The sequence below is a fragment of the Olea europaea genome, unplaced genomic scaffold (genome assembly GCF_002742605.1).
Source record: "Olea europaea var. sylvestris unplaced genomic scaffold, O_europaea_v1 scaffold1576, whole genome shotgun sequence".
In the NCBI taxonomy this organism is placed as follows: Eukaryota; Viridiplantae; Streptophyta; class Magnoliopsida; order Lamiales; family Oleaceae; genus Olea; species Olea europaea.
In genome coordinates, this window is record NW_019233374.1 from 86,290 (window position 1) to 113,657 (window position 27,368).

Here is a 27,368-nt window from a genome sequence, read left to right on the forward strand (position 1 = left end):
TAGATAATATTGTCATAAATATGCTGGTCAGAGTGAACATAAACGAAGAATCTTACCGATATGCTTAATGTTTCAATCCACTTCTACATCACGGACTAAAATTTTAGGCAACAGAATACTTTAAAGAATAGCAACACCAGCATAAATAAGATAAGATGAAGTAAAATAGTTCTAAAGTAACACCTACAAAATATTCCCGTTTAAACTTTGAATAAGCTACTACTGAAGCACTTAGCACCGAATTTAACCAAAAATAAATGTCAAAAGCAAGAAAGAATGATTTAGCGATAGGTGTACTACTAGGTTTAACAGAAAATTACCAAACTTAAAAAATATAGAAAACGCCTATCTACAAATCAACAAACCAATGAAATAGTTGACCAATGAAATGTTGTGTGAAATGAGAACTATGATTCAAGTCACTTACTGGTACATCGTTGATCAGACATGAGTCACGGGCAAAGCAGAGAATTTCCTTATATCTTTATTTTAGTATATGGACTATTAACACCTCTAATTTGTAGAATCAATGAAAACAACATGGCATCCTTAGCATCCCTTTCATGGGCCTTGAATGCATTTAGTCAAAAGTTGCTTTATTTTGTAATTAAACATGGTCATTGTCATTAGATTATATCAAAGCACGTGAGCCATTCGATATTGCAAGACATGGCTTTTAGGTAATAAAATAAAAAAATCGCTAAATGTTACACTGTGTTGTTAAAGGAAAAGAAGAGAGAAGTTCCCACTTGATGATAATGGAAGTAGATCCCTTGGTACCAACTACCAAGTGCAAGAGATAATTGTCATCTACCTACTGACTAAATACATACTCTTGCAAAAGTAAATTTTCAAATAAGGGAACACGAGAGAAAAAAGATTGTGTATAGGCTCTCAAATCAAAAGCCAAAATCAACGTGGACCTTATGTTTAGGAAATTAAGCTAAAGCTCGCACCATCAAATATGAACCGCCTTCAAAGGGCTTAGTGAATGAATCAATCAGATTTTCAAAATCCTTTTGTTTTATTACAACAAAATTAAACAACTAATTAAAAATTAATTCCATAGAGCCAAGTGAACAAATCAAATGCAACAGGCGGTGAAACATAACTTATAGAGTTGGTTAGTAATAGTAGCGCCAACGACTTCAGTGTAAAAGACAATTACATAAATAGTGACAAGATGGGTGAATGATTTTGATCGTTTGTATGACTAAGTCATGTCCAAAAGAATCGTCTTTTTCTACTTTGTGTGCAAATAATCTGTGTATTTCCTTCAAAGACACCTCGCCACTTTCAAATCATCCCCACAACTATTTTTTACTGATTCCGAGTTACAACAACATATTTATTATCAATTATAGTAACCCAATGGAAAAGATTATGAAGAAAAAAGATAAACAAAGTTCCATCAATCACTTGTGAATTTCAACAAATAGGTCATAACTCCCTTCAATGTAATTTCTCCAAATCACAACATACAAACTCAAAATGCAATAAATTTCTCAGAGTATTATATTATGATCAGAAGAATGAACAACAAGGTACAAGGGAAATTACTTGTTCGTCGATGCAAGTGACAAATGTAATTGGAAAATTGTTTACTTGAATAGGTTGTTCGCAACTGTGGTTGTTCGCGACGAAGTTGCTCGAGATGATGGTAACGTTTGAAATAGAAGAATAATTGCATACAAATTTAATCTCATTTAGATAAAGAAGATAAAGAAGTATAACTATTAAAAATGGGAAGAAAAAGAAACAATGATTGGTTAGAAGGGTTTCTACATTTCAAAGAAGAGATCAATTTGGGAAAGGGAAGGAGAAATTTTCTATGTAGAATGAATGAGGGTAATTTGGGTAGTTTGTTAATATTAATTTAAAATATTTATTTTAAAACTTTTATTCTGATCAAAGACTATATTTGCAAATTATATCATGAAACAGGCTATTTCAACCAATTTCCACAATATAAAACATGTAACTCCTGTTTGAGCTATGATAAAAATAGATTTTTGAGAAAAATATGTTTTAAAATAACGATTTTTTTTTTTGTAGAATATATAAGAAAACGTTTTAAATTTATATGTCATATTAATTTTATTAAATAATATGGTTGGAAAAACATACATTTTTAAGATCTTTCACTATCACTAGGTGTCACGTTCGAGTCAAGTGCCAAAATACAACAGATCCACAATCGTCCCGTCAGAGATTCAGGCGGACCATCACACTATAATCAAAATCCATCGTTATCGTTTCATTGCGCACTTTTCTCCTCCCTCTCGCACACACAGAGACGCTCGCTTCTGCTTTCAAGGGTTTCTGATCTCTTTATTCATCTCTTCTCTCCGACCTTAGGTTCAATCGAATTCTAGGGTTTTCGTGATTATACAAATTATTTATTAGCACAAATCTCTAATTTTTTGTGCTTCTACTGTTCGGAATCTGTGAAGATCTTTGAAATTCGAAGTCGGGGGCATTATTTTGTACTTGATGATTCAAGAATCGTTTAGAGATCTCAGAATTTTGAGTTATTGTTATCATTTAAGGAGTTGAGGGAAATTATGGATATGGATTTCCATGGGGATGTAGCGAGTCTCGATGCGGAACTGTTGCAGCTTCAGGAGGTGTCTCCTTTGGCAATCAAAGCCAATCCTTCTATCGCTGAGAAGCTTTTTGATCAGTGGCTTTCGCTTCCCGAATCCAATTCTTTGGTAACGTTGTTGTTTGTTGTATTTAAATATTTTATATTACACTTGGCCGCTGACTGTGTAAAATAAGTATACGTCAGCTGCTTACCACTGATTGGACATTCATTTTTGTGCTTTCCTTTACATGGCACCTTTTTTTGCTCAAATGTTTGCTGTATTAGGATAATGTTTGAGGAAGTACTTTGATTAAAAGACGAATAGAATGTTGTATGAAATGCCAGTTAGGTGGAACGCTCTGAGTATAAGGGAAATTACCAACAACATGAAGAGAAAACTTTGGGCTTTCAGGATGTAAAATCTTTTTAATTTTAATTTTTTTGGAAACCACTGGTGTTATCCTGTGTATTTCAAGAACTTATTTTTTTAGAAGGCGTGAAAGAAAATATGTACCAATCAGAGTACCACAAGCAAAGAGAATGACAATAAAGGTAATTCGAAATCATGTCAATGATCGGCATCTTGCCAACACCTCAGCTTCTAGGCGTGAAAGAAAATATGTACCAATCAGAGTACCACAAGCAAAGAGAATGACAATAAAGGTAATTCGAAATCATGTCAATGATCGGCATCTTGCCAACACCTCAGCTTCTAAGTTTTGGTCCAGAAGAGACCTGGAATAGATGATGCATAGGGATCTAGGAATCCACTAGCCCATTAACCATTGAAGAGATACAACCATTCTCACTCCCGGGCTATGACAGATATGAAGGTCAAATCATGAAGTTTTATGAAGAGGATCGATGAAGAGTTAAAAACCATATATTACTGATGAACTTTCTTGATATCTTCCGCATGAATATCTGGTTTTGCATCATCCTTTCATGTGATGAATCGCAATAGCTATGGTAGGGGCAAGAATATCGCTAGTTGATGTCACGAAGGGGAGGGGAAAAGTATTGCGGACACCCTTCACGGAGATGAAATATCTCGACTCCTCTTTGCTGTTTAGTAGGACAAAACTAGGAGGGCGAAAGGCAAGGAGAAATGTCGTTTTACTTCGATACTCCTATATTGCCAGTAATATTATTTTTTTGCATTTAGTTGTTATTTTATTCTCCTTTTCAATTTTTATCTCAACTCTTTAATAATACAGAATATTGCATAAGACCAACGGATTCTCTCACCTTTTCTGTCTTTTCCTTCCTCCCCCCTTCTCATCTAATGAGGAATTGAGGCTCCTCCTCCTTATTTAACTTTCTCCCTAATCCTCCTTACCACTACCAGAATTTAAGTGATGTTCTACATTATTGTTTGTGAGTATGGAAATAATGTGCCAGTGAATTTAGTTTGAGCAACTATGGAGTTCCGGATATGCTGGTGTAGATGCCATATGTAAGAAATGATACTCTTGTAACATCTCGCTCTGAGTGAATTCATTCTGTACTTGTTTCTCTTTATTGTAGGTTTTATTCATAATGAGCCAATTCTTGAATTGGATTTATGATTCTATCTTTTCATCTAGTAAATATAGATCTATTAATTATGCAGTTGCTGGATTGATGCAGATGGCACCTTTAAAGTCTTCCGTCTATATTATTTGAAATTATTAACCTCAGCTTATGATTATTCGACTCCACTTATATTTGGTCCAATAATTAGGAAATCAACCTATCTTTTATTCTATTGCATTTGCATATCCCTGTTGCTCAAAGTTAGTGAAATTGTGTTAGAAACTAATATAGGTTACAACCTAATATAAGATTATACTTTGTCTTCCACTATTTGTAAGGAGAGGCCAATTTACTGTTTTTTTTCTTCCAAGTTTTTCCAGATTATGTGACTTTCTTTCTCATTTTAGCTGAAATACATAAAAGACCTAACTTACGACTATCTGCAAATTATAGGTAAAATCGTTGCTTAGTAATGTGAAGGGAGGTGGTCCCTTGAATGTCTCTGGGACATCATCTAGTACACATGCCGTTACAAGCAATTCTTTGCCTTCTATGTTTCCCGCTGGCAGTACACCACCACTTTCGCCAAGGAGTTTGTCTGGTTCCCCTCGGTTCATGAAGCAGAGGGTAGGGCCATCTGCTCTTAGCTCGCCACTGAAATTAGTGAATGAACCTGTGAAAGAGCTTATACCTCAGGTTCGAATTATGAATCTTTTGAAAATATAGTGCCAATTTGCTCTAGATTTTTTCACCTTTTGAGTGCTGTTTTCGTTTGAATTTGGTTCTAAGATCGATAATTGATTATACTGATGGAGAACACACAGTTCTTTTTTCAAAATGGTCGTCCACCGCCAAATGAATTGAAAGAACGGTGCTTGTTCAGAATCAATCAGTTTTTTTATGGTCATGCAGATGGGCTCCTGATGCATGGTGAGAGTTTCAACTTAATTCAATACTTGAAGGTTTAGTTGCTTATTGTATTACAATTGCACCAAAACCTATAAATAAATTTCGTTATTATATTATCTGTTTTTCAGTATGAAACTTAGAACAATATAATTAAATTATATGAGAATCAGTAGGCTGTTTGTGCTAATATTTTCATGGAATGCCAGAATTTAAACCGGTTACCAGGGAAATCTGCAAGCTCCCATCATTCTTCTCCACTGCACTTTTTAGAAAGATTGATGTCAATTGCGCCGGCATTGTGACCAGGTAAACATTATGTCACGCGGCATAATTTATTTAAGACTTAGCCCCTTGTCTACGTTTTCGTCTACCTTAAATTGGGAAATTATGGATTCACAAAGTTCATACTCGTTAAATTTTATGCCTGAAATGTCCTGGTCAGAATAATATTTACTTTATGATTTTACTTTATTATTTTTATTGTTATCACGTAAAGTATCTACGGATTCTCGATAAAGGTGATACTCGGTTTGCATAACTTGTGTAGTAGTATTCTGTGCGCAACCTGTCCTCTAAAAATTTGTGAATGCTATTATTGTACAATTGTGGCAAGTTGATCTTGTTTTAGTTTGAGTTTATTTTTCTGGGCTTATTTGGGATTTACTCGTCTTTGCATTGCATTGTGCAAATTTTGATTCTCTGGTATGGTACATGGTAGATGCTCTTTCTCTCATAGTATGAAAAACCTGTTATCTTTTGAAGAATCAAATTTGCTTGTGATGGAATTTTAGCCTTTTAGAGTTATTTTCTAGTGACTTGTACAGCAGAATCTAGGTATCATTATCCATTTCTGATGTGCTCAGCATGCATGTGTGTTTGCCTTGTGTTAATTAGCATTTACTTCTCAGTAGAACAGCCAATTTTCTTCATTAGTAACAAAATCCTGTAATTTTTGGAAAATTTAAATTTATTGTGGTAGGATTTTAGGCATTATGATGAGTATGTGAATGGCTTGGGAGTGCAGCTTGTTACTTGTTGATGGATGTTGCCGAAAGTGCGGTCACATATCTCAGCGTTGCATGAGTTGTAAATTTTTGTTGTTTAGTTTTTGCCTACATTTAAAGTAGTTCAGAAAAAAGTTGTCCTTTGACAAGGACGAGGGGAAATGAAATTGAGGGGTTGGTGGGTGAATGTGGTTGGGGGACGAGAATGGGACTCTCGAAAGAACCAGCTATCTTCACGTGAAATTATCTAATAGAATAACTCACAAGCAAGTCTTTTATTAGGAATTAGCCATCCAAATGCTCGTGTTTTTCCTGCCCTTCTTATCTTTATTGGATTCCTCATTCAATTGGAGCTTGGCCTCAAAGATGAGGAAATGTTGGGGACTGCTTGTCTATTCAATGACATTAATGTCCTTTTATGACTTCTTATCAGAATTTGATCTATATTTTAGTTCTTTTATAATGTGTTACGAGTTCAGAATATTGGAAATTGTGGGAGAAAAGAAATATTTTACCCAACTTAACTGAAAAAATTTGAAGACAGAGATGGCTATGTATTTTAACTTATACTAGGTAAGGTAATGTGGAAACAACATGAATCATTCTCACCTAAAAGGTAACAAGGCCTCAAACAGTTTTCCTGCAGTTTAAAGGTTGAAAGATATGATTTTAAAACTACTTAGGAGCTTAAATATCTTGCTCTTAATAGAAGATACGAAAACTTCCTCTAAATATGTTATTGACTCTTCCTTATCTTCTTTACAAAATCAATGAGAATGAGTCGGAAACGTCATGAATCTTTAGATTTAGTTCATTAGCTGATGTGGGACCTAGGTTAGCATGCTACCTTTTTCCTCAGCAGCTAACGTTTAGATAATTGACATATTTTCTAAGATTATGTTAGGATCATATTTGATTTTGTAAGGTTAGTATCATAGTCCTCTCTTTGTGATAATAAGACTGATATATGATAGTCATTTTCCTTGTTACATTTAAGGTATAACTTTGCTTAGTGTCTTTCAATTATCATTTTTTAAAAAGGTTTAATTGAATACTGATGTTTTATCTCTGCGAGGTGAGACATAATACTTGGGGCTCTTTGAGGCATATGCCTCAAGACAGGCCAATAGAATAATTCAAAATAATATAAAAATACTAAAATATGCTCATAATAAATCATTCCTAAAAAATCCATCATAAAACAAATGAATAAATTTAATGTCTAACTTGCACATAAATATAAATAAAATAACAAAACAGAATTAATAAATTCTCAGATTAGTTATTATGTAACAGAATGAAAATGAATTAAAATCTATTACTAGAAGTAGAAACAACTCAGAAATTTCTTATATCATCAATACTAATACGAACTACCAATGTGCATACAGGGAGGCATTTGTTGATTATTGGATCAATGGCAATATGTTGACCAAAGATATAGCAACCCAGATTTATATGCTCTTGAAGCAGCCAGATTTCAAATACTTGACTCAGGTCATATGACTACTGACAATTTTTTTCTTTGGATAGAAACTTTAATCAGTCATTGTTTACTTTTCTTTCTTACATTTGCAATTCTGATGACCTTGACAATAGGATGACTTCAAACCTGTGCTTCGAGAACTTTTGGCAACTCATCCAGGTTTGGAATTCTTACACAGCACACCTGAATTCCAAGAAAGATATGGTATGTTGTACTTCACTTGCTGGCTCGTTCTATCAGTTTTGGTTTATTTGCTTTTGAATGTTTGGATTTGTTTGCCTGTTGCTTAATATAAGTGTGATACTATAGTTACTATTACTGCATTGCATAAATACAAAGCTGCTGCAGCTACTACCACATTTTAAAATTATTTCATTTGTGTATCATAGTAGCTCATGACATTTTTCTAAGCATTGGAACACTTTTAGAGCCGTTGCTAATATGCACTTGGAATTGGTTTATTGTTTTCTGAGAGATCATTATGTTTCCTGGTTAACAATGAGTATATTTTTACACCTAGTTGCTACAGTGTAAAATTTAAAAAATAGTTTACCTAGTTACAGAATGTGAATTTGAAATGCTGTGCTTGCTACTCCTATTACACCTGGTTGGCTGATTTTATTCATCAAGTACATGGAACTTGTACCTGCAGTAGTTCTTTTTTCTTCCTTCCTTTTCTTTTATATATTGTAGAGGACCCTGATTCTCCCACATTTATATCTTTCTTTATGCTGACAATTATTTTGTCTTTCAATTTGTATGGTCTGTACCAAGGTAGTAAACAAATGGTGAATTATAGCAGGAAAGAAGCACTGGTAGAGAGATATACATTAACTTAGCCACAGTCAGAGAGTAAACAAGTTACAGAGGCACCTGAATTTGAGGCAGCTTTTCATCTTTTCTTTGAAGTTCCTTGCTATTCATGCAACTTCCTCATGCAGTTAGTTATATGCCATGTGTAGTAGATACATGATTAGGCCCCCAGCTGAGATTTAACCTATGAATAATTTGATGTAGCGACATTATCTTTTGATAAAGTAAAGATCGTAATTCTATTTCTAGACAATTCATTCCGTTAAAAATTCATTTTGAATTTGTATTTTATTTTCTATTAATAGCATAACTCGAAATTTTGAAAATGTAAAAAAAAATACTAATAATAAATAAATAAAATTAAACCTGGCAGGCCCCCCCGGCCCGCCGCGAACCCGCCCCACTGTCATCCCTGATGATAGATAAGTCTCTCCTAGATGTCTGTACTCTCGTAGTCCTCTTCCACGAGCCAGGGCTATAATCTTTCCTTTGACATATCCATTGCACAAGTCCTTTGTTTTCTGGAAGAAGTTCTTTCGATATAGCTATTATGAACCCAAAAAAAATAAAAATAAATAAATTCTCTTCATAAAATATATGTAGGGGAATTAGAAAAGTTCAATATTATTTTCAAATACACGACTAAAAAAAAGTGTATCAAACAGTTTGTGCTCTGTATGCGTACATCTCTATTCACTGTTGCCTACTTCTAACTTTGGAGCAATAAATTCAAATCATAAAGTTAGTTACACTTTCTTTTATCTTAGTAATCTTCTTTAGATGGAGATTTTATATTTTTGTATTATGTGAATCAAAATCAAAACTCTGTGATAGGTTAGTCAGGATAGAATGTTCTCATGGCTATGGGTTCCATTCCCCATAGTGATACGGTCTCACTAGAATATTTTAGAATTTGAAGAATTACATTAAATAATAACATGGCTTGCTATGGTTAAAAAATATTTAATATATTGCTAAATTTATGTGACCTACTTTTTCCGTGTCTTGCCATTTTTTTGTTAGTAAGAGAAACTACACTACTTGGTTGAATTTTAACATTTTAATTTATTGCAATGCCAGCTGAAACTGTAATATATCGAATATTTTACTACGTGAATAGATCGGGTAATGGTCTTCTTACCCTCAGAGAGCTGAAACGCACAAACTTAATTGATGCAATGCAACATGCAGATGAAGAAGAAGATATCAACAAAGTATTGAGGTAATTAGGGGGGTTGGTTCTTTTTTATTTGACCTTTTTCTTAATTGCTAATGATTTATGGGATAACTGGATTAAGTTTTGACTGGGATTAAGTTTTGACTGCATTAGTTATATAGGAGATATCTGAACTGAGCTTTATGGCAAGACTCTTCATGAGATGGTCTTGTAGAGTCCCGTTGAACCATTTGATCCAAAAGTTTAATACATTAGATAAGGACACATTTATATCATTTACATATTGACATTTTATCATTTTAATAGTGTCTTCAACAAGTTCATGGAAAGTAATTTTCTCACCTAGAGGAGATCAGTATCTGTGAGCATGACATTAATAATTTCTTCGAGGTTTTGATTTACCAAGCAACTGTCGTGGGAAAAAAATTACTATATGTTAACTTCTTTTATATAACTTGTGCATTATTAGTTTATCTTCCCTTTGCTGCAGGTACTTCTCTTATGAACATTTTTATGTAATATATTGCAAATTCTGGGAGCTGGATACGGATCATGATTTTCTCATCGATAAAGAAAACCTCATCAGATATGGTAACCATGCACTTACCTACAGGATTGTTGACAGAATATTTTCTCAGGTTCTTATCTTTTGTGTGCTATTTTTTCTATTAAAGCCACATTGCTTGATGACTAATTTATTCGTTAATCAAGGCTTCTTTGATTTCTTTAAGTAGTTAAATTTTACTTTGTCTAAGGTCCCCAGAAAGTTCACCAGTAAAGTTGAAGGAAAAATGGGATATGAAGATTTTGTCTACTTCATATTGTCAGAGGAGGATAAAGCATCTGAGCCTAGTCTTGAATATTGGTATGTGCACTCTCTTAATTATAAGTACATCTAGCTAAGCCTTTTTTCTATTTGTACCTTTATTTATCAAGATAAAAAGATGTCACCAGTATCCATGCAAAATTGATTTTTGCACTTTCGAATTTTTCCAATTCTGAGGTATTTTAACCTTTGGCTCATTATAGATGACAGCTAAGTTTGAATTTATTTTGAACGGCACACGAGAATGAAGTTACATGTGAGTTTTCAGGATTTTCATTGTTGACAGTTTTGATCTTTGAGTGAATGGATATGGTCTGATTATGGATTGTAACTTTTGGCAAAGATCTTTTATGTCTGGGACAACATGATTTTTTGGGGTGTCCTACGGAGTCATTGCCCAAAAGGGTCTAGTTTAAGAGTTACAGATAACCCAACGAAGAATCATAAGGTTTTACTTGCCCTTATTTTGAGTGTCCTGTAGAAGCTGATAAAATTATGAACAAATTAAATGTCTAAATCTTAAACTCTGTTTCCTCTATGGTTCCTGAAAATATGCTGTCGAGGAATTTGAAAATTTTGGATTGCTTACTAGTCCATGAAAAGAGGAAGAAAAAGGATTAACTGTAAGAATTAGGAACAATAGATTAAGCCTCTGTTGGAATAAATTATAAATGGTTTATCTAAAGTAGCAGTAGTGGGTCCATGAAATATGTGGATAATAATGGGTAGTAGTTATGAATTGAAATTAATGTTTGATTTTAATTGAATCTATGAACCATTTATAAATTTGTATCCAAACGAGACTAATTGATGAGCCCTTCTCAGCCATTTTTCTTATTTTCATCAATATCTTCTATTTTTTTCTAAATGAATGTAAAACTAATTATCTTTATCAGGTTCAAGTGTATCGATTTGGATGGAAATGGAGTTATTACGAGGAATGAAATGCAATTCTTTTATGAAGAGCAGTTGCATAGAATGGAATGCATGGCTCAGGAGCCTGTGCTTTTTGAGGATATTTTGTGCCAGATGGTTGACATGATTAGTCCAGAGGTGCATTTCCAATAGACTTTGTTTCTTGAATCTTTCATCTTTGTGTATCTTGCTTCGTTCTTTTTGTAGCCGTGCTTTAGGTGCCTTGACAAGCAGTTCTGCGGAGCAGTATAACTTTTCTTTTAATTGTTTTTTTCTGAATTAAATTCTTCTAGAGCAATTGCTTGTAATGCTTTTCTGGTAGCATCATTATTTTGTTTAATTATTATGAAGTTCTAGCTTGGTGTGTAAAGCATGTGACTGCATGGGCCAGGCCCCTTTTAATTTTCCAAAAGAGTCATGCTTAGAAGATGGTCTGGCCCAAGATGGGATTATAAGACAATGTTGAAAGGCTTATTTTAAACTCCTGGAAGTTTATATAATCATATATCTGGTTCATGACACGAGGTGGTTATGGTGTAAAAAGATCCCTTTTTGGATGTTTGGGAGGGGAGTGTTCTATTGATTATGTAATCTGTATATTCCTATTGTGTATGCTGGTTTTTTTCCAAATGGAGGCATGGGTTGAGGCTTCTAACTTCATAGAAACTTGCAGTACCGAAAATTTCTAGGTTAACTATCCCTGAATTTTTCTGTAACCTCACCATTTAGGTGAAACAGTGGATTATTTTCCTGTACGTCTTATATCTAAGCTTTGGTTGTTTTGCCTTGTTACCCAGTCTTTTAATCTTTAAATGTGTTTGGAAATCATATATCCTTTGCAGAATTATAATGATTGATTAGTGGGCTTGCAAGGGAAGGTCAATACCTGTTATTAATTTAATTAATAGTGTGTAATTTGAAGAAAGGATTCTGAATACAATGACTATCTGTTTACATTCTAAAGATTTTAGGTTGATTTTTCATAGGAAGATCTATACTTGTGATTTAGTTCATTGGTTCATAGTGTATACTCTGATGAAATGATTTGGATTATTTTGATTCATGCGTTTTACATTGTAAAGTGGCAAGGATACTATGGTGTAGATTGTTACAGGAAGCAGCTTTAGCTTGGATCTGTACATAAGATGCAAAAGCCGATTTGTTTCAGCTTGTAGAAGGGGTTCTATTGTGGAAATCAGTAGTTTCATCCATTCATTGAGTAACATGACTGAAAGAAATGGTAGAGATTATTGAAGGAAAATTGGAAGTTTCTTTTTTTTCTTGAGTTATAGGAAAAGCCAAAATTCCTAGTCATGATATGGGCCTCTTTGTCCGCAGGATGATGTCCTTTTTCACTAGTTTTTAATTGGAAAGAAGTAATTTCTTCGTAATTTTTAATTTTTTAATTTGTTGTATATAGGATACATTGTCCTACTCCATGAATAGGAAATACAGACCTTTGATTTATAAGGTTCTGCTTCTTATCAAAAAGAAAAATTATGCTTAGCAGAAACTGACTGAGAAAGTAGACCATGATAGGGTTGTAATCAGCTGGATCTTTGTAAGTTTTATGACATCCTAGGTAGAAGTTAATACAAAAATTCTGAAGAGTGTTGGTTCAGAAAACTGAATCGTATTGGCATCTTGTGAACATTGTGGCTGAACAAGTTTATCTCATAGACACTTCCTTTTTGATGTCAAATGTCAGTTTATACTCTTGTTTGGCAAGTGTTCATAAACACTTGGCAACTTTTTATCTACACATTTCATATGTCCTACAACTATCCACTTTTCCATCACTCATTTTTACATATTTATAAACACTAATGTTTGTAAACACTAACCAAACACACTCATCACATATAGATTTTTGAGTTGATGCATCCTTTATGACACACTGTACTTTAATTCTGATTGGCTTATACTTGTTATAACTTCTTGTGACGTGATTTATTTCGTACTCAGGATGATAGCTATTTTACATTGCGCGACTTAAAGGGCAGCAAGCTCTCTGGCAGTTTTTTCAATATCCTTTTTAACCTCAATAAGTTCATGGCTTTTGAAACTCGCGATCCATTTCAAATTCGCCAGGTAATGCTTGCAACTTCATTACTTTTAGTGCATGCTTGATGACTACGACTTTCAATATGCTTAGCAGGTTTGGCATGATTTATTTCTCCCTATTTTTAATTCCTGAACAGGAACGTGAGAACCCTAATTTGACTGAGTGGGATCGCTTTGCGCACCGAGAATATATTAGGCTATCAATGGAGGAAGATGCAGAAGATGCCTCAAATGGAAGTGCAGATGTCTGGGATGAATCTCTTGAGGCCCCCTTTTGAGTTCTTTATGGTGAGATACTCATTGACCCTAGGATGGAGTTCTTTTTCGGTCTTTTAATTTTCATTCTGATAATCAAGATTTCATCTGGATTTAGTGCATCACCACCCCTTTATTTTGATTGATAATTTCTGTGTATTGAGCCTAAAGTAACAAGAGTCAAGACTTTATGGGTCTTCATATGGACAATCATCTGTCATTTTGATGAGGTAAAATGGAGAGAAGAAAAGAGTATCAGATGTTCTTCATTATTAATTTGCATAGCCATGATTCTTGACAACCAAGAATGGATATGGTTTATACTGAACCAGAAATAATGTTTATGTAAACCAGAATTCCATTACATGCAAGAAAATTTCACAAACCTAACCAAGAATCTTTACATGGTGGAACAGATTAGGAGCTCCAGAATATTAAAAAGAAAAGAAAAATTGCCTTTTTTGTGAATTCTTTATTAGAGCAATTGCTTGTAATGCTTTTCTGGTAGCATCATTATTTTGTTTAATTATTATGAAGTTCTAGCTTGGTGTGTAAAGCATGTGACTGCATGGGCCAGGCCCCTTTTAATTTTCCAAAAGAGTCATGCTTAGAAGATGGTCTGGCCCAAGATGGGATTATAAGACAATGTTGAAAGGCTTATTTTAAACTCCTGGAAGTTTATATAATCATTTATCTGGTTCATGACACGAGGTGGTTATGGTGTAAAAAGATCCCTTTTTGGATGTTTGGGAGGGGAGTGTTCTATTGATTATGTAATCTGTATATTCCTATTGTGTATGCTGGTTTTTTTCCAAATGGAGGCATGGGTTGAGGCTTCTAACTTCATAGAAACTTGCAGTACCGAAAATTTCTAGGTTAACTATCCCTGAATTTTTCTGTAACCTCACCATTTAGGTGAAACAGTGGATTATTTTCCTGTACGTCTTATATCTAAGCTTTGGTTGTTTTGCCTTGTTACCCAGTCTTTTAATCTTTAAATGTGTTTGGAAATCATATATCCTTTGCAGAATTATAATGATTGATTAGTGGGCTTGCAAGGGAAGGTCAATACCTGTTATTAATTTAATTAATAGTGTGTTATTTGAAGAAAGGATTCTGAATACAATGACTATCTGTTTACATTCTAAAGATTTTATGTTGATTTTTCATAGGAAGATCTATACTTGTGATTTAGTTCATTGGTTCATAGTGTATACTCTGATGAAATGATTTGGATTATTTTGATTCATGCGTTTTACATTGTAAAGTGGCAAGGATACTATGGTGTAGATTGTTACAGGAAGCAGCTTTAGCTTGGATCTGTACATAAGATGCAAAAGCCGATTTGTTTCAGCTTGTAGAAGGGGTTCTATTGTGGAAATCAGTAGTTTCATCCATTCATTGAGTAACATGACTGAAAGAAATGGTAGAGATTATTGAAGGAAAATTGGAAGTTTCTTTTTTTTCTTGAGTTATAGGAAAAGCCAAAATTCCTAGTCATGATATGGGCCTCTTTGTCCGCAGGATGATGTCCTTTTTCACTAGTTTTTAATTGGAAAGAAGTAATTTCTTCGTAATTTTTAATTTTTTAATTTGTTGTATATAGGATACATTGTCCTACTCCATGAATAGGAAATACAGACCTTTGATTTATAAGGTTCTGCTTCTTATCAAAAAGAAAAATTATGCTTAGCAGAAACTGACTGAGAAAGTAGACCATGATAGGGTTGTAATCAGCTGGATCTTTGTAAGTTTTATGACATCCTAGGTAGAAGTTAATACAAAAATTCTGAAGAGTGTTGGTTCAGAAAACTGAATCGTATTGGCATCTTGTGAACATTGTGGCTGAACAAGTTTATCTCATAGACACTTCCTTTTTGATGTCAAATGTCAGTTTATACTCTTGTTTGGCAAGTGTTCATAAACACTTGGCAACTTTTTATCTACACATTTCATATGTCCTACAACTATCCACTTTTCCATCACTCATTTTTACATATTTATAAACACTAATGTTTGTAAACACTAACCAAACACACTCATCACATATAGATTTTTGAGTTGATGCATCCTTTATGACACACTGTACTTTAATTCTGATTGGCTTATACTTGTTATAACTTCTTGTGACGTGATTTATTTCGTACTCAGGATGATAGCTATTTTACATTGCGCGACTTAAAGGGCAGCAAGCTCTCTGGCAGTTTTTTCAATATCCTTTTTAACCTCAATAAGTTCATGGCTTTTGAAACTCGCGATCCATTTCAAATTCGCCAGGTAATGCTTGCAACTTCATTACTTTTAGTGCATGCTTGATGACTACGACTTTCAATATGCTTAGCAGGTTTGGCATGATTTATTTCTCCCTATTTTTAATTCCTGAACAGGAACGTGAGAACCCTAATTTGACTGAGTGGGATCGCTTTGCGCACCGAGAATATATTAGGCTATCAATGGAGGAAGATGCAGAAGATGCCTCAAATGGAAGTGCAGATGTCTGGGATGAATCTCTTGAGGCCCCCTTTTGAGTTCTTTATGGTGAGATACTCATTGACCCTAGGATGGAGTTCTTTTTCGGTCTTTTAATTTTCATTCTGATAATCAAGATTTCATCTGGATTTAGTGCATCACCACCCCTTTATTTTGATTGATAATTTCTGTGTATTGAGCCTAAAGTAACAAGAGTCAAGACTTTATGGGTCTTCATATGGACAATCATCTGTCATTTTGATGAGGTAAAATGGAGAGAAGAAAAGAGTATCAGATGTTCTTCATTATTAATTTGCATAGCCATGATTCTTGACAACCAAGAATGGATATGGTTTATACTGAACCAGAAATAATGTTTATGTAAACCAGAATTCCATTACATGCAAGAAAATTTCACAAACCTAACCAAGAATCTTTACATGGTGGAACAGATTAGGAGCTCCAGAATATTAAAAAGAAAAGAAAAATTGCCTTTTTTGTGAATTCTTTATCCCTTAAAATAACACTTGTTTCTCTTTCTCCACATAATGCAATAAGGTGCAAGCTTCCACTCCTGCCTGACAGCAGCCCCTAGTAATCCATTCTTTGCACATTTCCATCACATCCTACCATCCCCAGTAATATCAAGGTTTACATTGTTGATCTTTGCAATTAACATCTGAACTGGCTTTACCTCCTAGTCGGCTAGTCCTGTAGATTTCATCTTAAATGAAAGTACTGCAGAACATTGCCTCCCTTAGAAAGGAACTTGGCATTGACTGCCCTCTTTTTATTGGTTGTGTATTTGAAAATATGAGGTAATTGTCCTTTATGCCCACCTCTGTGCATCACTTTGATTCAAAATTAGTCTACACGCATCTATTGGAATAACGAAATAAGCACTTTTTAAAACAAATACCAGGTATTCATAATAACTTTCGTCAGAGCTATTCTATAGTTCTATTGAACAAAAAAAATTTGATCATATGCATACCTCCACTACCATTTCATTAAAAAAGTGCTGAAAGGACCAGATCTCTCACACACACTGTTCTTAGACATAGCGAAAGCTATCTGATGAGGACTTATTTTAACATTTATGATGAGATGACTGCTTTACGTACATTGAGATGCAGTGTAATACCAAGATGAGGTATTAAATAAAGTACCTTGATTGCTTACCTATTTGGTTTCGTGTGTTCTTTGAATTCTTTTCTACATTATTCTCACAACTCTTATTGTCTTCAGGTGTCCATAGTGATATTCTTTGTAACAAGCTTTTATCCAGCGGTAGAGGAGGAATTTTGGGGGAGAAGTGATCAAATGGGATCAATCTGCCAATGAAATTTTGAGGTTATATGCGGATGGCATACTTGCCAAGCTAAAGAAGTGTGAATTCCATCTCACAGTGATTTGGAGTAGACTACTGTGGCTTGGCAAGAGCAGGCCAAATGGCTGGCTGCTAATTGGTTACAGATCACGTTAGTTTACAACTTGTAGTGCTTTTCCTTTTTGTAGTTCTGAAAAGAACAAAAAAAAAAAATAAAAAAAAATCAGTTAATTATTTTATTTAGAGTCAACGTTCTTTTCTATTTCTAGTACAGTTTCCTTTACGGATTAGTGTTGTGATAACTGCGGTTCTTTTTCTTCTCTGCACATTCTTATTCTTAGTTATCTGTTAAATTTGCTTAGTAATGCAGTTTCTTTAGAGGTATTTGCTTACTCTGTATATAAAATTCGAACAATTGTCAACTTGTGCAAGTAGTTAGTATGTAGTCTATATTCAGGCTTGCTTTAATGGGTGAGTCAGCTTCTGTCTTGGCTGCCACAAGTCTCTCGTTAATGAATTGTCTTCAAACATATTTTCAGGGTAACTGGTTTGTTTCCAACTTTTTAAAAAGAGCCAAGTTAGTTTGCAACCTTTTTTTTATAGTTACATTATCAGTTTCTAATGTTTTAAGTCACTGTTAAATCATCAGTGACCCTATAACGTTAAATTTTACGTATCAACTTCGACCATGTCTAAAATTTGGAGGTAAGACCCGTTTCTGTGGGAGTCGCATGATGAGTTTAACGAGATGTGACCGGTTTTTGTCCTTGGAGATTGGTTATGCAACTATATTTATAGTTTTAGAATCAAAGCTGTTACCGTGTCGATAGTTGAGGAAAAATACTGCAGTTTTCCCAGTGTGTTGTGAAGAATGATCAATTAATTGCTCTGAATCATCACGATTATTTCACATCTTTTTATTTTTTATTTTTTCTATGTGGACTCGTTTGGGAGGTTGGATTGGACAAATAATAATGATTTAGGAAATCCAAGCGATAGAACTTGTAAGCTGTTATGTTTTGTTTAGCAAAATGACTGGTGAAGGACTTGACCAAAGACGTCAAAAAACATTCCCAGAAAATAGAGAAATCCAAAATACTTCTGAACAGAGAAGTTGAAGCTCTCGCAGAATAACGAACCAAGAAGAAAACAAACTTGCTACCTAGATGTAGCACTCTTGAAACTGATCGAGCAATTTAAGAGAAGGAACAAAGTAAAAACATTAATATAAACTCCAGACGACCCTAGAATTGATCGAAAGAAAAGGTAATTGCGCAAATTCGAAAGTATTGCGTGTTAAGTGTGAAAATTAGAATTAAAATACTCAAAAAGTTATGCTTGACAAAATTTGCTGTAGCTTCTCAATTTAATGTACAGCATATATTGAAGAATTGATTTAAATAAATAAACTTAAATTCTAAATGTGATAATTCAACCTTGTATCTTGCAAATAAAGATCCTACAACCAAGTATCACCCTCCCTCATTTATAAAGATGTACATGTGTAAGATATTTGATAAGAACGAATTAAATTCGAACGAGATTAGACATGTTGAAAATAGAATACAAATAAACGTGTCATTGTTTTGACATTGAACTTTTAAATAAGTTGCATCATAATAAACATGCTATCAGACCATTTTATACATGCTACAAAACTAATTAATTATAGATTTTGTCACTTTCAATCTAACATATTAAATATCTCTCAAATGTTTTAACACTAAATTCAACAATTAATAAATTAAGAATAATATTTGTTATATTAATGAGAATATATAGTACATTTCAATTTTATTTTCATTTTGAACAATGCATAATTTACCTTGCTGAACGAACCAAAATTATTGATGTCATGTTAAATCAAAACAAAATTAAACATACCAAAAAGAAAAAAGACACATACAACAAATTTCCCAGTTATTGCCAATTTAATGTTGAAGATTAATGTAAGCAAATAATTGCATCGTCTACTAATGACTTAACCATTTGAATTTATTAGTTTAATATTATATCAAAAGTGATAAAGATGCTATAATCAAGTATCACCATCACTAGTCTATAAAAATGCAAACGTGACAGCTATTTAATAAGAATGAATTTGATATACGTGAGATTAATTGTGTTCAAAGTTAATTCTTTCTCTAACAACTCAATTTTTTAAAATGAGAAAATAACATGCTTCTGTTGTTATGAGAAAATTACAATTTACAATATCATATATTTATAATATTAATCCGTAGAAATGTTAATATATTTGGTGCTTAAAATAAAATTGGGTGCTTGTGTGGACGCAAATGTGTGAAACAGATGAAGAAACATAAACTCACTACGGCTGTGCTACTTGCACAAAGCCTGTACAGGTGCACACATGTGGGGGTGGACCCCACATGTGGTTCACCCCATGTGAGAGCCCCTGTACAGGTCCTGTGCAGGAGGCTTTTTCCAACTCACTATTATTGCCATGCCCAATCACTCACTATTACATTTACACCTTCACTCTGCGTAGTGTCACATAAGCTCAAAAAAGTTGGCAACAACTATAAACACTTCACCTATAGGTCTGGAAAAGTTAGCAGCAACTATAGGTTTCGAACTAGTGATGACAATGGTCACGCCAAACCGGCTCAGCCCATCTACCCATGACTTGAGCTTGTGAGCTCACGAGCCAAGCCAAGTCAAGCTGAGCCCACAAGCTCAAGATTTTTTTCTTTTAATTTTTTTGACTTTTTTCTTTACATTTTTGATGAGCAAGGCTCAGTTCGGCTCGTCTAACGAACCTCCCGCTCCGATTGGACTGGGCTCGTCCCAAAATGAGTTTTGAGCCATGCATGGGCTGAGCTTTGACGAGTCTACGAACTACTCGACCCTTTTGTCACCCTTATTTTGAACCTAACATAAATATTAGGCTCCAAGTTGAGAAGATATTGTTATATATCCACTCAACATGGAGCCACGGAAGTCATAGAGGACAGTATGTCCACGTTTTTATGTCACACAATTTCAACCACACCACACCAAAAGAAAAGAAAGACCATTTACATTGTAAAATGCATATAAGTCATTCAACGTGCCCAATGCCTCGAACAGGCTTGCAAATTTTTGCCCGATGCCAAAAGTTGATCTCTGATCCGAGGGCAATCCTCCTACATTATACTTGAGGCTAGGAACCCAATTCAACCCAAACTCACATCATAGAGGAGGTGAGCCTTCAATGGAGTCGTATGCACACTCAACTGACTTCACCTTTATTGAATCTTAGACACAATGGAAAATTTTCCAGTTTGATAACGTATGGCAAAGGGCCAAAAATTTCTGTTGAATATCCAATAAATTCCAAGCGATGATGTTAAATTGTTGTTGAATAGGTTATATCGACACCTTAGTAATGGCTTGACTTGATATCAAGTTGCGGCCATTTGAAACAGCTTAATTAAGTCAGTATTGCTCGTGGCCCAAGACTTTTGGATGGTCCAAGTTGTGGCTTTGCATTGATGGTAATATATTGGTTATTAGGTTTGTTGGGCCATTTGTTTGTTTTTTGGTTGTTGGTCCATTAACTCCTCATTTTTAGCCTAACTTGTGATAACCTGAGTAATATATATTTGGCTTCTTGCTGCAGCCGTCTTTTGTGCGTTAGTTTGCGAGTAAGAGAGAAAACGTGAGGTTTTGGCTGGCTTTGGTTCTTCCTTGAGGTTCCAATTGCTTCTATATTCCTTCTTCCTTTTATAGCCTGCAAACCTATCACCAAGTGTCTCCTTTGGGGGGTGAAAACTTGTGGTAACCAAAGTGTAGAAGTTGTAGGTTGGAGCCTCCTCAGTAGGTGTTCGTTTGGTGAGTAAACTGAGCCCGAATAAAAAATTTCTCGAGGAGTTTCCACAACATGTTGATAAATCTATAATTTTTAGATGCCAAAACCGACCGAAGGTGGCCCGACCTATAAAATCATTTTCCAACCAAACAGAAGGATTTTGGAGAAATGAAGGCTGGATTCAACTTTAGCAGGCGAATGAGTATTTGGGTAGCTGTGTGCATAGGGTCTAAGAGCATTAGGTCACGTGCAAGAACTTTAGTAAGCACGTGTGGGTACATTCAGTGACGGTCAATGACAATATGAACTAACAGAATGTCGCTGGTGGTTTGGTGAACCTTGTGGTGATGTCCGTCTTCAGTTTCGAGCGATACGATAAAGTTTTGACAATTTTGCCCTTCAACGTTCGGGTGTCGAGTGTCATTTCGTGTTGTCATAGTTGCTGGAAGCTTTAGGGTGAATAGTGATGACCCTAAAACAGTAAATTCGCATCCCTACTAGTTTACGAACCCGTATATATGTTCCGCTTGATATCGTGTTCTTTCCTTTTTATTATTGCAATTAAGACTATTGTGTAAGATAGTATACTTTTTGTATTAGAAGTCATTGTGTGGTGTGACGTTAATTTGAGGTTACCGTGTGGGGTAACCATTGTCTATTGCTAGATCTATGAATTATTTGCTCTGAATTCTTTGTGAATTTGGTGTCAAATTTTTTCACTATTAGAATTGCATGTAACCTTAGGAATGTTTGTTTGATAATTTTGTGTGAATTTTGTTTATACTTTGCTTGTGAACATTGTTTAATTCATTTTGTGTTTTGTGCATTTTTAAATAAAATGACAACACATTTTAAGTTGTGTTTTTTTAATGGAAAAAACACGATTTTTTAAATTGGAAAGAGATTTTTTTATTTATTTATAAAACGGTTGATGGCAAATGCAGGTTTAATGCAAGTGCGAAAAAATAAAGTGTTTTTAATTGTGGTATTCTGAACATGTTGAAAGGCGCTGTCCTAAAAAGAATAATGAAAGGAAAGATAATGAGAAAAGTGGGCGAATGTTACCATTAAGACGAGTTATGTCCTAATGAGGTTTATTGAGAGTAAACCTAATTATTGCATGTGCATCTGTGTATAATCTTTTTTGCATATGTGTGATTGCTCAATTCAGTTGTATGGTTATATGTTGTGTTTTCAATATGTTTGATATTTATATTTACATGAATTTGAGAGCAATTTGATTATTTGGTGTAATGTGTTTGCATGTATAGTGGGTTGTGATGCATTAACAATAAGTATGTTGTGTGTCTTTTGGTAAAGTGGAGTATAGATGCACAGGAATACATTTATGGTTTGTACCGATGATGTAGAGTGTGACATTTAGACCACGAGTGGAGAGATGATTAAATGTTGAAATCCTTTATCTGTGAAGCCTCAGATCAGGTGAAGTGTGAAAGTGACACTTCTATCACTTCTATTAGGTAGAGACCCATTATCTACTAAGGTTGGGAGAAGTGAGGTAATGACAGAGGATTATCTCATGGATTTAGGATTTTTTGTGGTTTACCAGCTAGATATGAGTTTAGTGATCAGTTTAGTGAGCATTGTAGACGATGAGAGAAGTATGTGTTCTCGAGGTGTGAGCAACACGAAATGGGGATAGGATAAATGTGGTGATATCTTTTCATGAGATCATTTATGCATTTATTGCATATGCGTTGGCCATTTAATTGATTAACTTGGTGTTGATATGTTGTTTTGTGTGAACATTTTTGAAAAAAGACCTGTGTATAATCCTAGGTTATATATCCATCGCGTGTTTATATGTTCTTGATTGATTACTGTAATTATTTACTTTTACTTGGGTTTTTCTTGATCTCAACCCTGGGGAGTACATAGAGCAGGTATTACGTGTTTCGGGTTCCAAACACGAGGTAAGGTCTGTAATCCCAATTTTATTGGTTATCTTGATTATGTAAATATAAACTTTGTGTTTTGGTTGCTTATAGGTTGATTGGGTATCGATGCAGAGATTTGTTAGGTTTAGTACCCAAAAAAACACGAGCGATGATGTTAGACTAATATTGAGTAAGTTATATCGACATCTTAGTGATGACTAGACTTGAAAATTACTTGGGATCATTTGAAGTAACTTAATTAAGTTAATGTTGATCATGACCCAACACTTTAAATGGTCCAAGTTGTGATTTTGCATTGGTGATGATGTATTGTGGAACACTCAAATTTTAATGGACTTTGAAGTGTCATAAAAAACTCAAGTTTGTTTGTTTTAAATATGGAGCGATAAAAATAAATTTCTTTAAAAATAAAACACTAAAATATCCATAAGTTTAAACTAAACATGGAAAATTGTATCTTTAAAAATTAACATGATTTTGAAGTTTGAACTTTAAACCAATTAATAAATTCAAAATAGAAAAAAAAAACTTATTATTATTTTTTTTTTACTTTTTCTTCGATCAACTTGGCAGCCTGCATCACCATCCCGCCACAGATCCAGATCTAAACTAACTTGTAAAATTATTGTAATAGTGAGCATTTAAAAATACCCAGTAAAATACATGCAATTTTTATATACCAGTATATATAACAAATAAATAAACACTTCATAACACTCTTCTTTTATGGAGTATATCAATGATCAAGCAACATCCATCTCAGGTCCTCATAAATTCCCGTAGAAATTCATCTCTTTATAAAAAACCCGAATGTCCACCGACAATTCATACATATTTAATTGAATATATAAAAGCATAAGAAAATGAATTACTTGCACATAAGTATCTTACCTCGTCATTGAAATGTTGGAAAGAATAAAATCTTGTACGTAAAAAAATCTTCTCTATTTTTCTATCCTTTATTCTCTCCCTTCTCTCTACCATGACTCGCTTTATTTTTTTGTGGTGAAATAATGGGAATTCTTACAGTATTTATAGTTGAAATTCTCAATTGAATTTGTATGCAACTGAAATTAAAAAATTGTGTAATAATAAGAATTTGGATAAGAATTAGTTTCAAATAATAAAGTTAATAGTAAACTCTACTATTCGTTTCCTAGTACAATCATCTCGTTGAAAATAAGACATATGGCCAACTTGGACTTGGGTTCAGAAAGAAATTTGAATTGTACTATAATATGGATTTCATATAAATCATGTGTAGTAGGAATTAAAAGAGGAAAAGAATTTTTCTTAATTAATATTTTAAGCCCCCACCAACTCAATTAACCTACTAATACTATTCTTTTAATCGGACTTAACTTAGTGTAGTCTAATTCAAAATAACTTTTTTTCTCGTATTGAAGATTTCTAATTAAATATGAGCTACAAAAAGAGTCTAATATTGATAAACTTATTTTTTCCTCTATCAAAATCTAATTATTTGCTCAAAATAAAATTTAAAATTAAACTATTTCACTTTAGTCTCTTAACTTTCAAAATAGAGATAAATAGCATATAGAACAAATAAATTTTATTCTATAAAATTTTCGGGACATTACAATCTCCTTTCCTTAAAAGAATTTCGTCGTTGAAATTACCTCAATTAGTTGAAAAGTTTTGAATCCTTGACATACTTATAATAGTACATAACATGAAGTAAGAAAACTCATAATCATAATAAAAGAGTAATATCACTTCATGCCTTGGTCAATTGGAGAGTGGTGGAATAATGAGCGTCGCGTGCCAAGAATTTTTCATATCATTATTTGTTTAAGACTTTAAAAATTTTACATTGCCCATGAATTTTTAATATTTTCATATATATATATTTTAAAAACAATTTCCTAAAATAGGATTTTCTTAAAATAAAAGTTTCCAAAAGGAGAATTTTTTTTTTAAATTTGGAACGGTTTGAAATAAATTTTTTTTTTAAAGATGTCAATAGGAAGTCGTGCTCTGATGTCAAGCTGTAACATCCCAAATTTTCATACATTTTGAAGCATTACCAAATATTTACTTTTCTTTGTATTAAATATGGAACGATAAAAATGAATTCCTTTAAAAATAAACTGTTGAAATATCTATAAATTTAAACTAAACATGAAAAATTGTATCTTTAAAAAAATAAATATGTTCAATTAACCAATCAAATAACATGACTTTGAAGTTTAAACTTCAAACCTACTTATAAATTCAAAGAAATAAAAAAAAACTTAATATTTATTTTTTACTTTTTCTTCGATCCACTTGGTAGCATGCATCACCATCCCGCCATAAATCAAATCGACCCGAACTAACCTATAAAATTATTACAATAGTGAGCATTTAAAAATACCCAGTAAAATACACACAATTTTCATACACCATTATATATAACAAATAAATAAATATTGCATACCATTCTTCTCTTATGGTGTATATCGGTGACCAAGCGACAAATCCATCTTAGGTCTTCTTAAATTGCTGTGGAAATTCGTCTCTCATAGAGAACTCGAAAGTCTACTGACAATTTATGCATANGGCGCGGTTTCTGTTTCCGATCAACCTGTCAAATATTAGCCCATTCCGACACCGTCGCTAAAAATGACGAAATTGCCCTCGGTACGATTTTTCTTTGCAATCAACCTGCCAACCATTCCGACATCTTCGTGAAAAATGACGAAATTGCCCTAGGCGAGGTTTCTTTTTCCGATCAACCTGTCAAATTTTAGCCCATTTCGACACCATCGCGAAAAATAACGAAATTGCCCCCGGCGCGATTTTTGTTTCCGGTCAACCTGCCAAATTTTGGCCCATTTCGACACGATCGCGAAAAATGACGAAATTGCCCCTGGCTCGATTTTTGTCTCCGATAAACCTGTCACATTATAACCCATTCCGACACCGTGGCGAAAAATGGCGAAATTGCCCCTGGCGCGATTTTTTTTCCGATCAACCTGTCAAATATTTGTCCAAACCGACGCCGTCGCGAAAAATGACGAAATTACCCCAGGCGCGATTTTTTGTTTCCGATCAATCTCTCAAATTTTAGCCAATTCCGACACCGTCGCAAAAAATGACGAAATTGCCCCAGTCATGGTTTTTGTTACTGATCAACTTGTCAAATTTTAGCCCATTCCGACACCGTCGCGAAAAATGACGAAATTGCCCCCGGCGCAATTTTTGTTCCCCATCAACCTGCCAAATTTCTGCTCATTCTGGCACCGTCGTGAAAAATGAAGCAATTGCCCTGGCGCGATTTCTGTTTCCAATCAACCTGTCAAATTTTAGCCCATTCCGACACCGTCGCGAAAAATGACGAAATTGCCCCTGGCGCGGTTTTTGTTTACGATTAACCTGTCAAATTGTAGCCCATTCCGATATCGTCACAAAAAATGACGAAATTGCCCCCAACGCGATTTTTATTTCTAATCAACCTGCCAAATTTTAGCCAATTCTGACACCGTCGTGAAAAATTACGAAATTGCCCCAGGCACAATTTTTGTTTCTGATCAATCTGTCAAATTTTAGCCCATTTCGACACCATCGCGAAAAATGACGAAATTGCCGCTGGCGCGGATTTTGTTTCCGATCAACCCGTCAAATTTTAGCCCATTCCTACACCGTCGCGAAAAATGATGAAATTGCCCTTTGCGCGATTTTTGTTTCTGATCATGCTGTCATATTTTAGCCCATTCTGACACCGTCGCGAGAAATGACGAAATTGCCCCCGGCGTGATTTTTGTTTCCAGTCAACCTGCCAAATTTCGGCCCATTTCGACACCATCGAAAAAATTGACGAAATTACCCCTGGCGCGATTTTTGTTTCCGATCAACCTGTCATATTTTAGCCCATTCCGACATCGTCGCGAAAAATGACGAAATTGCCCCTGGAGCGATTTTTGTCTCCGATCAACCTGTCACATTATAACCCATTCCGACACCGTCGCGAAAAATGGCGAAATTGCCCTTGGCGCAATTTTTATTTCCGATCAACCTGTGAAATATTTGTCCATACCGACACCGTCTCGAAAAATGACGTAATTGCCCCTGGCGCGATTTTTGTTTCCGATCAACCTGTCAAATTGTAGCCCAATCCGACACTGTAGTAAAAATGACGAAATTGCACTCGACGTGATATTTGTTTCCAGTCAACCTTGAAAATTTCAGCTAATTCCGACACTGTCGCGAAAAATGACAAAATTGCCCCCGGCGCAATTTTTGTTTCCCATCAACCTGCCAAATTTTAGCCTATTCCGACACCGTC

The 27,368-nt window shown here is 34.3% G+C and overlaps 1 protein-coding gene across 2 annotated transcripts; it reads left to right on the forward strand.

Annotated features, from left to right (window-relative positions):
- The first annotated feature begins 2,564 nt into the window (after positions 1–2,564).
- On the forward strand, positions 2,565–17,863 carry LOC111376920 (serine/threonine protein phosphatase 2A regulatory subunit B''beta-like). Of its 2 annotated transcripts, XM_022999932.1 has the most exons (13): positions 2,565–2,714; positions 4,556–4,798; positions 4,927–5,032; positions 5,218–5,317; positions 7,407–7,512; positions 7,615–7,705; positions 9,395–9,536; positions 9,982–10,129; positions 10,247–10,356; positions 11,214–11,370; positions 13,198–13,323; positions 13,434–13,584; positions 17,269–17,863. In XM_022999932.1, exons 1-12 carry the CDS (start codon positions 2,565–2,567, stop codon positions 13,572–13,574), a joined length of 1,620 nt encoding a protein of 539 aa, XP_022855700.1. In that variant the 3' UTR covers positions 13,575–13,584; positions 17,269–17,863. The 2 variants fall into 2 exon arrangements, with proteins under 2 accessions (XP_022855700.1, XP_022855701.1); XM_022999933.1 differs by lacking the exon at positions 2,565–2,714 and having other exon boundaries at positions 4,892–5,032; positions 17,269–17,535.
- Positions 17,864–27,368: the final 9,505 nt, after the last annotated feature.